Genomic DNA, 12256 nt, shown 5'->3' on the forward strand with positions numbered 1-12256 from the left:
TAGTACCATTCACAATTCACTGAAACAGGAGCCAGATGTATTGACTGTTAGCATTCAGTACCTAATGGAAATTTAAATTCTCTCCTTTTATTCTAACTGGAATCCTCTGGTAAATATCAATGTGAATTAGGTTTCCTTCCTACCTGAAGGTTTTTTATGATGTCTGCTTTTAAGTGCTTTTCTTGTAGGCCAATGATTACAGCTTGCATCAAGAATTCAGCCTGTAGCTCCCTGTCGCCTGCACTTTTTGCTTCCACACAAACTTCATTGATGAGGCTCACACAATCTGTTATATCGTTTTCTAAAATAAACAAATGCAGGTACTTAAAATGCACTGAGAAAGTAAGAAATTATATGCGCATGATATTCTTGGTGTTTATCACAGGAATATTGTATAATACAGAAGAAGAGGAAGATGTAAAGACGGAAAACAAAGAAGACTGCACGAAACATTGGAAATAAATGTGTTGTAATTTAGGAGAAGTACTTTAGGGTATTCAAATGCTACAAAAGTAATAATGATATGCCATGAAATAATTTAATTTGGGAGATGGGTAGAGATGGGTGAATAGATAGGTTTACATATAGATAACTATTAATCACTGCAAGAACTAATATTTATATGTGCCAGGCTGTAATCTAAGAACATTAGAAATTTAACCCATTTAATTCTGGAAATAATCCTATGAAGTAGGTACCACATTTCCATTTTCCAGAGGAGGAAACTAAGGCCTAGGGGGATTAAGAGATTTGGCCAAGATTACACAGCAAGGAAGTGGTGCATAGAGTATTTGAACTCAAGTGGGGGGCAGCTCCAGAATCTGCACTCTGGACCCCTGAACTACGCTGCCTTCCTAGACGACAGGAAGGCGTGTGCATTAGCATTCTGAAATCTCCTTGCCTGCTTTGCATACAGTAATATGTATGCCATTTGCAGTGATACAAGGGACTGCTGAAAATGATTATTCTCATTTAATAACTTAAATTTTTTATTCTGGAACCAGATCAAGCTAAGAAGTTATAAAATGTTAATGGTATAATAAAATACATCCCAAGAAAACCTCTGTTACCTAAATAAAATTAAATTTTATGAAAACTTTGCTTAAGGAGATGGAGATAGGATATTTGTACCTTTCATGATTCCAATGCCACGAATCTGGGCAACAAACGCAGTCACCAATGCTAAGCGGCACCTCAACCACAGATGAATGTTGAAATATTCTCGAGAATTTAGGGAAATAGGATCTAAAAACTCATTATCATCTTTACTTTCAGTGGCCTAAACAATATTAAAATGATGGTTATCTTTCCATTTAAAAATGTCCAAGTTCTAGCCTAATGCTAAATGTAACGTAAGGGAAGCATCGATATCATTTAACAGTATTAAATTTTTAATTTTAGAAATTATTCTTGAACATTCTATGAAACATAAAAAATACACAAGAAACAAACAAATAAACAAAAATCACCCATAATCCCATGCTCCTCTATTACCACTGATCCTCATATAAGTGCTTTGCAGCATTTCTTTCTCTCTGTATACTCACTGTTGAAAACTAGCTTTGCAGTCTGAATTTTTCATTGCAAATTATATTATCAGCAGTTTCCATACCTTCAAAAATTTTGTGACCATCATTTTAAAGGCTGAAAAATAATCAGTAATACTGGCTAATGTTTACTGAGTGCTTATTACGGGCCAGGCACTGTGATACATGCTTCACACACATTAGTTCACTTAATCCTCCTGACAAGCCCAAGAGGGGTTATTATTATCTCTATTTTTCAGATGAGAAAAGCGAAGCCTAGGAAGGCTAACTACTTGCTTAAATGTCATCATATTTTGGCGGAGGTTGGGATTCAAGCTTGCATCTTTCTGAATTTAGAGCCCACAGTCTTAATCTACTACATTACACTGCTATGTGCTGCTCACATCCCAAACATATATTATTTTATGATTTACTACCCTCATTATTACACTTTATAAAGGGAGTGGCCAGTGTTCAGAGCTACTGGGAGGGAGGTGACAAAGGAACTTTTCCAGGGAGCAATCAATCTGAGACACTTCATCTAGAACAACGCCCATTTGTTCTAGGAATTTCCTGCTACACATCTCTGACAGCATCTCCAACCAATCGGCAACACCTGCTATCAAGGAGCTGTAACCTGGACTTGACAGGGGCTGGAATGTGACAGACAGGTGAGGAGCAGAGGAGGAGGGCGAGCTGCTCCTGAACCAGAGTAAGAAGTGAACGGAGAGCCCGAGACAGGATGGTGATTAGAATGGGCACACCACGTACTTGAGGGGTCTAGTGTTTAGATTAGAAATACAGAAAAAATACCCATCAACATACCTCAATCTCTGCCTACATTCCTGTTATTACTGAAAAGCCAAGTCATGCTTAATCTAAATCAGGGTCTCTCGACCTCAGCATGACTGACATTCTGGGCCAGGTTATTGTTGTGAGGGAAATGTCCTGTGTGTTACAGGATGTTTAGCAACATGCCTGGCCTCTACTCAGTAGATGCCATTAGCACTCCCTCTAGTTATAACAACCAAAGTGTCTCCAGGCACTGCAAATGTCCCCTGGGAAGCAAAATACCCCCAAGTAACAAGCATTGCTCTAAGTACATTTTCAGAATCAGAATCCTTTTTAGCCTTTATACTGCTTTTACTGTGCTAAGAAATGAGTCAATTAGTTTTGCTTTTTTGTAATGACATTAGATAGTAGCAATTTTATTAGTAAAGCTTAAGCTTTATTTTATTTATTTTAAAATGAGCAAGGATTCTATGTGCTGAATCTTTATATTTTAATCCTAAACAACCCTGTTGTTATTAAATTACTTGGTCTAATCAAAATCCAATGAAATTTCAAAGAACGTGTGACACCATTTGTCAAATAGACTTGAGGGCTTAAATGCAGAAGAATTTAACTATGAGAAGGAAATAGCACAAGGTAGGAAATAGCACAAGGTAGGAAATAGCACAGGTAGGAAATAGCACAAGGTAGGAAACAGCATAGGTGTCACACTGGTAATGCTAAAGAAGAAATAAAATCAAAAGTGAAATGAAGAGCAAGTCATGCGAAACAACTTTATTTACTAGTGACATCAGATCTAGAATACAAGAATGATAGATCTGGTGGGACTTCAGTCACTATTACATCCAATCCCATCAATTCCCAAATGAGATTACATAATTTTAAAAAATTTTAAGGAATTTGCCCAAGGTATACCAGCTAATAAATAGCATCAGCGGGGCTTAAACACAGATCTTTTTACTCTAAATTCAATGTTTTTTTCTTCTTTACCCCTTTGTTTCATTCAAATAGTTATACAATTTCCTAGCATGCCAATAATTATTCCATAAAAGTGTTATCAGGATAAACATTAAATTCATACATACATAATCTCCTGGAGAGATGGAATTCTCTGTTTCATCTTCTACTACCTTCTTTTTAAAAAGTTTTGAATCCTGGAGAAGTTTAAGTGTGGAAAATACTATCGCAGCACTAAAATAGAGAATATGTTTTAAATGTTATTAGTATTACACTTGACATTTGTGGCATTTGTATGTTATTTCCTAAGTCTCTTCCTCCAAAAAAACCTCCCCATGCTCCCACCCACCCCCAAAACTGTTAGGTGCCCCTTCTACGTGCTCTAATAGCACCCTGGCCTTTACCATAGGTGATACTTACAGCATTATTTAATTGCCTGTAAAATTGCTCTGTGTTTGTCTCAGCTAATTTATCTTATCCCCTGCTGACACCCAGCATCTAGTAGCTTGGACATAATAGGAGCTAAAAAATATTTTTAAATGAAAATGAGTGAATGAAAGAATAAATGAATGAATGAATGTTTCCAAGATCTAAAACAAAATTTACTGACAATCTCATTAATAAAATGAGCACACGTGTATTTTACATACATCAGGATGTGGTTCTCCAGTTTTTTGACATTATAAAACTGTTCTGCTTAATGCTATGCACTTGGAAACTCTTAAGAAAAATTACTGCTCAATCAGTATCTAGCAGTGCCAGGAGGGAAAGGTACTTAATGCAGAAAATAGAAGCCAGGAGATAGTAATTCTCCTCACTTCCTGTTGTTCGGGATGTAAATTTTTCTTCACTTTAAACCATCACATCCTCCTTCCCTGTAGAATGATAAATGTATAATTGATGTCACACTTTTTCAAAATATTTTAATAATATATGTTAACAGGCTTCTTCATTTGAAAATCTATTCCAAAACAAAATTCAAAATACAGAATAATCTGTGTACCTGACGATGCTTATTGCAGTGCTACTTCATAACACAGAAAGACTGAGTGAAAGCCGAACGGACAATGTATCCATTTATCTAATGCCCCACTTGATATCTCCACTTGAAGAGTGAATAACAATCACATTTAAGAGGTGTTATGGGTTAAACTGTGTTGAGGTCCTAACCCTCAGTGCTCAGCATGCATCCTTATTTGGAAATAGAGTCTTTACAGAGGTAAACAAGTTAAAATAAGGTCATTTAGGGTGGACCCTAATCCAATATAACTGGTGTCCCTATAAAAGGGGGAAATTTGGATGGAGAGACAGACATGCACAGAGGGAATATGATGTGAAGACGCGCAGAGAGAAGACAGCCTGTGGCTGGAGTGATGCATTTACATGCCGAGGAACAGCAACGATGGCTGGCAAACACCAGAAGCTACAAGAGGCAAGGAAGGGCTCCCCCCAGAGCTGTCAAAAAGAGCAGGGTTCTGGGGGCTTCCCTGGTGGCGCAGTGGTTGAGAATCTGCCTGCCAATGCAGGGGACATGGGTTCGAGCCCTGGTCTGGGAAGATCCCACATGCCGCGGAGCAACTAGGCCCATGAGCCACAATTACTGAGCCTGCGCATCTGGAGCCTGTGCTCCGCAACAAGAGAGGCCGCGATAGTGAGAGGCCCGCGCACCGCGATGAAGAGCGGCCCCTACTCGCCGCAACCAGAGAAAGCCCTCGCACAGAAACGAAGACCCAACACAGCCATAAATAAATAAATTAATTAATTTAAAAAAAAAAGAGCAGGGTCCTGCCGACACCTTGATTTTGGACTTTCAGCCTCCAGAACTGTGAGACAATAGCGTTCTGTTGTTTTAAGCCACCCAGTCTTGGGTACTATGTTGTGGCAGGAAACTTGGATAGGTTAAAAGCAGAGCCTCTTGCTTCCACCTCCTCCACCAAACCTACTCCTCTGCCCTGTCCTCTAACCCAGATAGAGGGCCCAGTATCATCACCGCCGCCCCTCTGCCTCACACTCTCTGTTCAATCCATCAACAAGCTCTGTCAGCTTCAACTTCAAGATCTGGATACTAGCCAGCAGCTCCTCGCCTCCGCACCTCGTCCACTGCTAACGCTTTCATCCAAGTCACCAACATCTCCAGACATCCACGGGAGCTTGCTGGCCAGCCCCTGGAGTCCTGGTCTCTATGAAGAGACCATAGTGATCTCTCTTCAGGATGTAAATCAGATCACGACACTTCCGCTGTACTGTTCCAGAAGCCTCCCGCATCCCTGGATTATGGTCAATACACCACCTCCTTTGGGTCAGTTAGTGAGGTTTCTAGCCAAGAAGATGACCAGATTCATCTGGGTCCAAGGATGCTTGTAAGAAGGTAGTCTCTGTGTGTAGGCTCCCAGAGTATGTACATATGCTCAACTCTTAATTACATTTTTAAAGCCTTTTTTGTATGTGTCTACACATTATATTGAAAGATATTTTCTCTCTCTTTTTTCCCCTCAACCTTTATTTTAAAAAAAATGATAACTGGTATTTACTGTACTCACCACCTCTCAGGGGCTGTGTTAAATGCTTATTGTGAATTAATTCACTTAATCCGTACCACAAACCTACAAGGTATGTACTATTATCATCCTTATTTTATAGATAAGTTAACTGAGGCCCACAAATGTTATGTGACTTGCCTAAGGTGACTCAGCTAGCAAGAGGAGGTAGGATCAGAGCCCAGGCCACTGGCCCCTGAGCCTGCAGCACCCTTAATCATTAAGCTACAATGCGGCCTCTTTCTTTTCACAGTTCTAACAAGCTTTGGCTTTGTTTTTACTGGCACAGTGTTACTCGTTGCCACATTTGTATTACCATATGGTTATTGTCGACTGCACCTTTTACAATATAAAAGGCCCTCTTTGTCCAGTTTAATGCCTTTTGCCTTGCATTCTACTTAGCAGACTTCATGAAACGGGATTATTATAAGGATATTAAATAAGGTAGTTAGTCTTTCATTTGCTCAGAAATATGTACTGAGCACCTGCTATTGGCCAGGAACAAATCTAGGGACTATGGTACAGTCCCTGGCCTCACGGAGTTGACATTCTATTGAGAGCAGGGTATTCTTAACAAAGAGGAGTGCTTGGCCAATAGACGGCTCTCAATGCATCGTAGCCGTTACCATTATTAGTATATAAAGTTGGACAGGGAATATGCAGGGACTAAACTGATTTTTTTTCTAAGTTGTTAACCAGCATCAAAACCTTTCAGCCATTATTGAATTTCAATCTCCGAAGATTTTACTGAGTCCTTAAAATGCTTTAGATACTTGTAGAATATTTTCTAAAGTATGGTTTGTGATTATCTAAACTTACTAGTTGTTTTTTTTTTTTTTTTTAATAAAACTAAACAAGGAAGCAAGAAAACAGCAACAAAAAACATAATGCTGATGAGGTGTGTGTCCAGGTATGGAATCTCTTTTCCGCCACACCTTTCCTCCCTGAAGGATACATACATGTTTCTAAGGCACCTCGTTTACTGAGTAGCTTCCGAGGTTAGCACAGGATGACAACCAGAGGGCCCTGAAAGGAGAAAACGATGCCCATCCCACTCTTCTGACCTGAAGCCCAAATTCTGATTTCAAGGGAAATGAGGTTTGGAATCTTGCTAACCCCAAAACTTAATGAATAAAATATAAGCATACTGTATGTCCTAATCCAGCTGGTACTGCTTAGCTGCACAATGGAAAACTTCTACTTCCTCCTCTGCACTAGGAAGACAGGAAGTGTAGGAGGACTACCCACTACAAACAGTCAAAATCCCAGCAGGAGGAGGTTTCATTCTGACACAAAATAAAAAGGCTCAAATGTTATTCCATTTAGACAATAAATTAAATAGAAAGGAGAATCGGAAGGAACACTTCAAAAAAAAAAAAGACAGGATTCTGAAATAGAGAGGCAGCCCTGAAAGAAGTAGAAATACAGTTTGAATAACTCTGATCCCATTTATTTCTTATTAACATTCATGACAAAAATGGTCAGTTTGTTCTCATAAAATCTATGCGGCTCACTCTACCTGTCACCCTAGGGAATGTGCCTTTCAATTTCCTTGACACATAATTTTATGAGAAGTATCATGAAATGTCAAGCTAACCAGCATCTGGGAAAGGGACTGTCCAACACTCTCAGCAGCGCCCAGACAGAAGCTCATGGAGGGTAAAGTTCACCTACTAAAACTCATTCATCCTGACAGTAGGCTTCCCCAAGTGACAGCTCTGCTGCAAAAAGCCAGCAACATCAAAGTTTCTGCAGGTTTTGTCCCAAGGGCCAAGCCCATGGATTTAAAATCGGGGCAATTCTGGTATACTTGCACATTATTTGCATACATCTATCTGGTCTTCAAATTAAAGTTCTATTACAACACTCCTTTCTGTGCCATTTTGTAATGTGTAGTTTCTCATTTCCTTCTTTCTCCCTTAAAAAAAAAAAAATCACTCATATCCTCCACACTAAAAGGGTATAAGACATGTAGAGAGCTGGGGAAAGAATGAAGGTAAGTGACAAGAAATATTTTCTAGGGCTGCTATTCCTCTCTGGGACACAGTTCGAAGAAAGGAGTTCTATGTGCCTCCGCAGGAAATCATATAGTCATATAGTCATATATATACACACACATATATATTCAATACATATAATTATATATAGAATATATAGTTAGATATATAAACATTTTCTAAATATACATTTATATATTGTATATTCAAATCATTTATTTCTATAGGAAACAGTATAGTAAAAGTTCCTTCTGTCTTCAAACTTCAGTGGGGAAAACAGTGTATTATTATACTAAGCCTATTTTAACCATCAATCAACTACCACTGTATTTTTTTTTACCATTGTATTCTTAAAGATAGCTACAAATGTGACAATACTCTAAAGGAGTGGGTCTCAAGTTTTTTTACACTCAGCACCCATTTACATCGTTAAAAATTATTAAGAAACCCCAAAGAGCTGTATCAATATTTACCATATTGGAAATTAAACTGAGAAATGTTTAACTTCATTAACATTTATTAATTCATTTAAAAATAAAAATCATAAACCCATTACATTTAATATAAATAATGTATTTTTATGGGAAATAACTATATTTTCAAAAACAAAAAAATAGTGAGAAGGATTCCATTGTTTTTGCATTTTTGCAAATCTCTTTAACGTCTGGCTTAAAAAGAGAAAATCTGCTTAATAGAAGACTTTCATATCTGCTTCTATATTCAGTCTGTTGTGACATAATGTTTTGGTTGAAGCGTATGAAGAAGACTAGGTCTCACACAGATAGTTATTGAACGTGGGAGGAGTATTTTAAGAGCCTCTTCAAATAATTGTGAATATTCTTCCTTGATACTATACCAACATGTGACAAATGATAGTTTCTTAAAAGTTTGTTGCTATGTGGAATCTACTACCATACACTGATGAACTTTTCCTGCTCTGTTACACGAAAATCTATCGGTCTATCTTGTTAACCAGGATTTTGGAACATCATGCACTGGCCATTTGGAAAACATTAGCTCCCTGGGTTAAACAGATCCCCTTAATGTTGAAGCATTTCATTACACAGTTTTTAAAAAACGATGCTCATTAATATCACCACCAGTCTCATCAAAAAAAATTAAGCATTAGAAAACTGTCAAGCTCATGATGGCAAATACAAATTTTCCAAAAATCCAATTTTTCTATGGAAGTTTAGATTTTATAATTGGCAACAAAAACTGTTAGTTGTTTTCCTAGAAGTGGCATGTTCGTTTTGCTCATTTTCAACAGAATGCCTGTCAAATACCCAAGTCTGCATAATCATGGTTTGCCAGTTGTTTTTTCAAATAAAAATGTTGTTCCATGAAAAAAACAGCTTGTTCAGCTCTCAGTTCATCCACATGCACGCTGTTCCTCAAGACAACCACCAGACTGTGATATGCAGCAGAAGTGCTTGAGGTATCTTTCCCACTTAATATATTCCCACGGAATATTAAAACTACATTCAAGAATAGGTATTTATAAATGTAACAGATTCTACTGTTTCATCAAAGGCATTCTTAAGTAAATCTGGCTTTTTTTTTTTTTAATTGCAAGCGTGCAGCAGTGAAGAACAGAATGACTACTAGTTCGGTTTGGTGTCACTGCTTTGATTCATGGTGAGCTACCGGAAGTTTTACCTCTGTTGCTTTTTCAGCATCAGTGCAAATAACAACGCAGTGAAAAAGGCAAGCAACCTCTTAGTTTTATAAACTATTATAAACATAGTTTACTATGCTATAAACTACTATAAAAATAGTTCTGACCTTACAGACCTCCCTGAGTTTCAGGAAGGCCCATAGGTCTGAAGACCACACTTGGAGAATCACTGCTCCAAACAGACTTTATGGACTTTCATCGCTGCTTAGAAACCACAGAAATTTTAAATTCCCCAAAACCTATACTGTCTCTAGCATAAAATCAAATTTAGATGTGGTTAATCATGGAATAGCCTTCAGTCAAGGCTCCCACTGATGAGACAATTGTCTGTTTCCAATCTAAGCAAAAGCAAAGGGGGATTTCTGCTGAATTGATTTCCCCTTTGCAAAGGCTACAAGAGGGCTTCTCCTGTTTAAAGAGAATGGCCATCTAAAAAATTAACTCCCTTTCCAAATTCTGAATCTAATGCACAGAACTTAAAACACGGAATTTTAGTATAATGAGAAAGTTAAAGAGAGAAAAAAAATTTTGTTTCCATCTAATTTGATCATTTCTTCTTTTCATTCAGTAATTATATTTTTCATTTCTAAAATTTTTATTTAGGTTTTTTTTTTCTAAATTCATCTGTTCCTTTTTTATCTTGTCTCATTCTCTTCCATCCTTCACATCTTTGAACAGTTTGTTTCTTGGGCTGTGAAGCTGCCATTTGTTGTGCCTGCTAACTCTCTTTTGTGGCTCTTTCTTCATTTGGTTTATAATATTTGACTCTGTGCTACCTTTACCGGCAGTTATTTTCCATGAGAGTCCTGCATTTCCTAGGTAATCTCTATGAGACAGTTTTGGTTTTGCCTCTGCTCCAGCTCTGTGATGTCAGGATCAGTTTCAAGGTTAATTTCTCAGGGTTTCTGCATTTCATTGTCAGTGCCAGTTTGGACCCCGCAACTTCCAATAGCATTGATCTGAAGAAACTGATTCCTCTTGGGTTACTCTTTTTCCATCCAGGGCAGGCAGCAGTTTCCTTGCTGGTCCCCAGAGACCACTGTGGAATCCCAAGCTAGGGGACAGTTTCATTGTGTATTAGAGAAACAAAGAAGACTGGACTGGGATCCTACCCTACTGTTTACCAATTACGCCAGAGCATCAAATTTGCCCTCTCTACTGGGTCACTTTCATTAGCATATAATACATCATCGCTGCTCCCATCTCAAGAAAATTTGTCTTGACCCTACTTCTACCAGCTGCTGACATCCTATTCCTCTACTCCCCTTTACTGTAAAACTCCTCAAAAGAATCATCTTGACTTGCAGGCTCCAATTTCTCTCCTCCCATTTTCTCATAAAACCACTCTAAATATGCTCTTTCCCCCACTGCCTTCTAAAATTACTCCTGTCAAGGTCACCAGTGACCTCCATGTTGCTAAATCATCCAATGGTCAATTCTCTATTCTCATCTCAATCTATCTGGAGCTTTTGGCAGAGATGATCACTCCATTCTCCCTGATACATTTCCTTCACTTGGCTTTCAGGATCTCATAATCTCTTGGTTTTCTTATATTTACTGGTCATTTCTTCTCAGCCTCCTCTGCTGGTTCCTCATTTTCTCCCCAGTCTCCAACCAAACCCAACACTCAGTCCTTGGTCCTTCTCTTTCTTTCATCTACTCACATTCCCTAAGGAATCTCATCCATTATAAAGGCTTGAAATACTATCTATATTCTAAAGACTCCAAGAATATTTGACATTTTCAATTGCACCTCAAAGGGACATAATCTAAACGCGTCCAAAATCTAACTTCAGATCTTTCCCCTAAATAAGCTGCACCGCCGCAATCTTCCCCACTGTGGTTAGGGACAACTTCTTTTGTAACTCCTCTCTTTTTCTCACCACTCTACAGCCAATCCATCAGCAAATTCTAATGGCTCTACTTTCAAAATATACCCAGAATCCGACTTATCACTACCTCTAGTGCTACGGCCCTGGTCAGAGCCACTAACATCTCTCTTCTTATTACAGCAGCTTCCCCAGCTGATCTCCCTGCTTTCAAACCCTTTCCCTCTTACAGTCAATTCTCAACCTAACAACCAGGGTTATCCCTTTGAAGTGAAAATCAGATGATGTCATTCCTCTGCTTGAAACAATACAATGACTCCTTACTTCCCTCAGAGCAAAAGCAGAAGTCTTCACCCTGGCCAGAAGGTCCTATATAATCTGCCTCCCCCATCAAGGATGGCCTCATTGAACGTCTCTCTTAAAACTCTCGCTCTCTCCATTCTAGCCACAAGAGACCCTGTGCTGTCCCTCAAACATGCATCAGGCATGTTCCCATGGCCTGCAACACTCCGTCTACAGGTATTTGCATGGGCCCCCATGTTTATTTGTTCAGATGTCACCTCATCAATAAAGCCTACCCTGACCACCCAAAATTTGGTTCAGATGTCAAGGTTGATGCCACACACATCAAGAGAGTGTGAAAAGGTTGATTACTCCCATAGTGAAACTATCCAGGAAGAGCAGGGCAGTCACCCAAACAGGTTGAAAATGTCTTGAGAGAAAAGAGAAAGGAGACTGGCTGGGCTTTATAGTAGTTAATGGGTGGCGCTGGGGTAAGGGTTCCCACGTGTGGGCCAGGTCAGTGTGATTTAAACGTCCCACCAGCACCAAAGGAGGGGGCAACTAGGCTTTCTTCTCTGCTTGCCCAGGTGTGGGGCAGAGGAGACTGGGGAGTGGCGGAGCTTGAAAGCAGTCAGTTAACCAACATCTAAATGGAGTC

The 12256-nt window shown here is 38.9% G+C and overlaps 1 protein-coding gene across 2 annotated transcripts in view; it reads right to left on the bottom strand.

The window, feature by feature from the left end:
• The window catches only part of CFAP54 (cilia and flagella associated protein 54), a 307392-nt gene that overhangs the window by 90145 nt on the left and 204991 nt on the right, over window positions 1–12256 (bottom strand). For both annotated transcript variants that reach the window (XM_028166670.2, XM_028166668.2), the window contains 3 exons: window positions 3404–3509; window positions 1132–1279; window positions 144–301 (listed from right to left, as the gene is read on the bottom strand). In XM_028166670.2, the coding sequence (XP_028022471.2) occupies window positions 144–301; window positions 1132–1279; window positions 3404–3509 (412 nt within the window). The remainder of the gene's footprint in view (window positions 1–143; window positions 302–1131; window positions 1280–3403; window positions 3510–12256) is intronic.

Source organism: Balaenoptera acutorostrata, chromosome 11 (assembly GCF_949987535.1).
Source record: "Balaenoptera acutorostrata chromosome 11, mBalAcu1.1, whole genome shotgun sequence".
NCBI lineage: Eukaryota > Metazoa > Chordata > Mammalia > Artiodactyla > Balaenopteridae > Balaenoptera > Balaenoptera acutorostrata.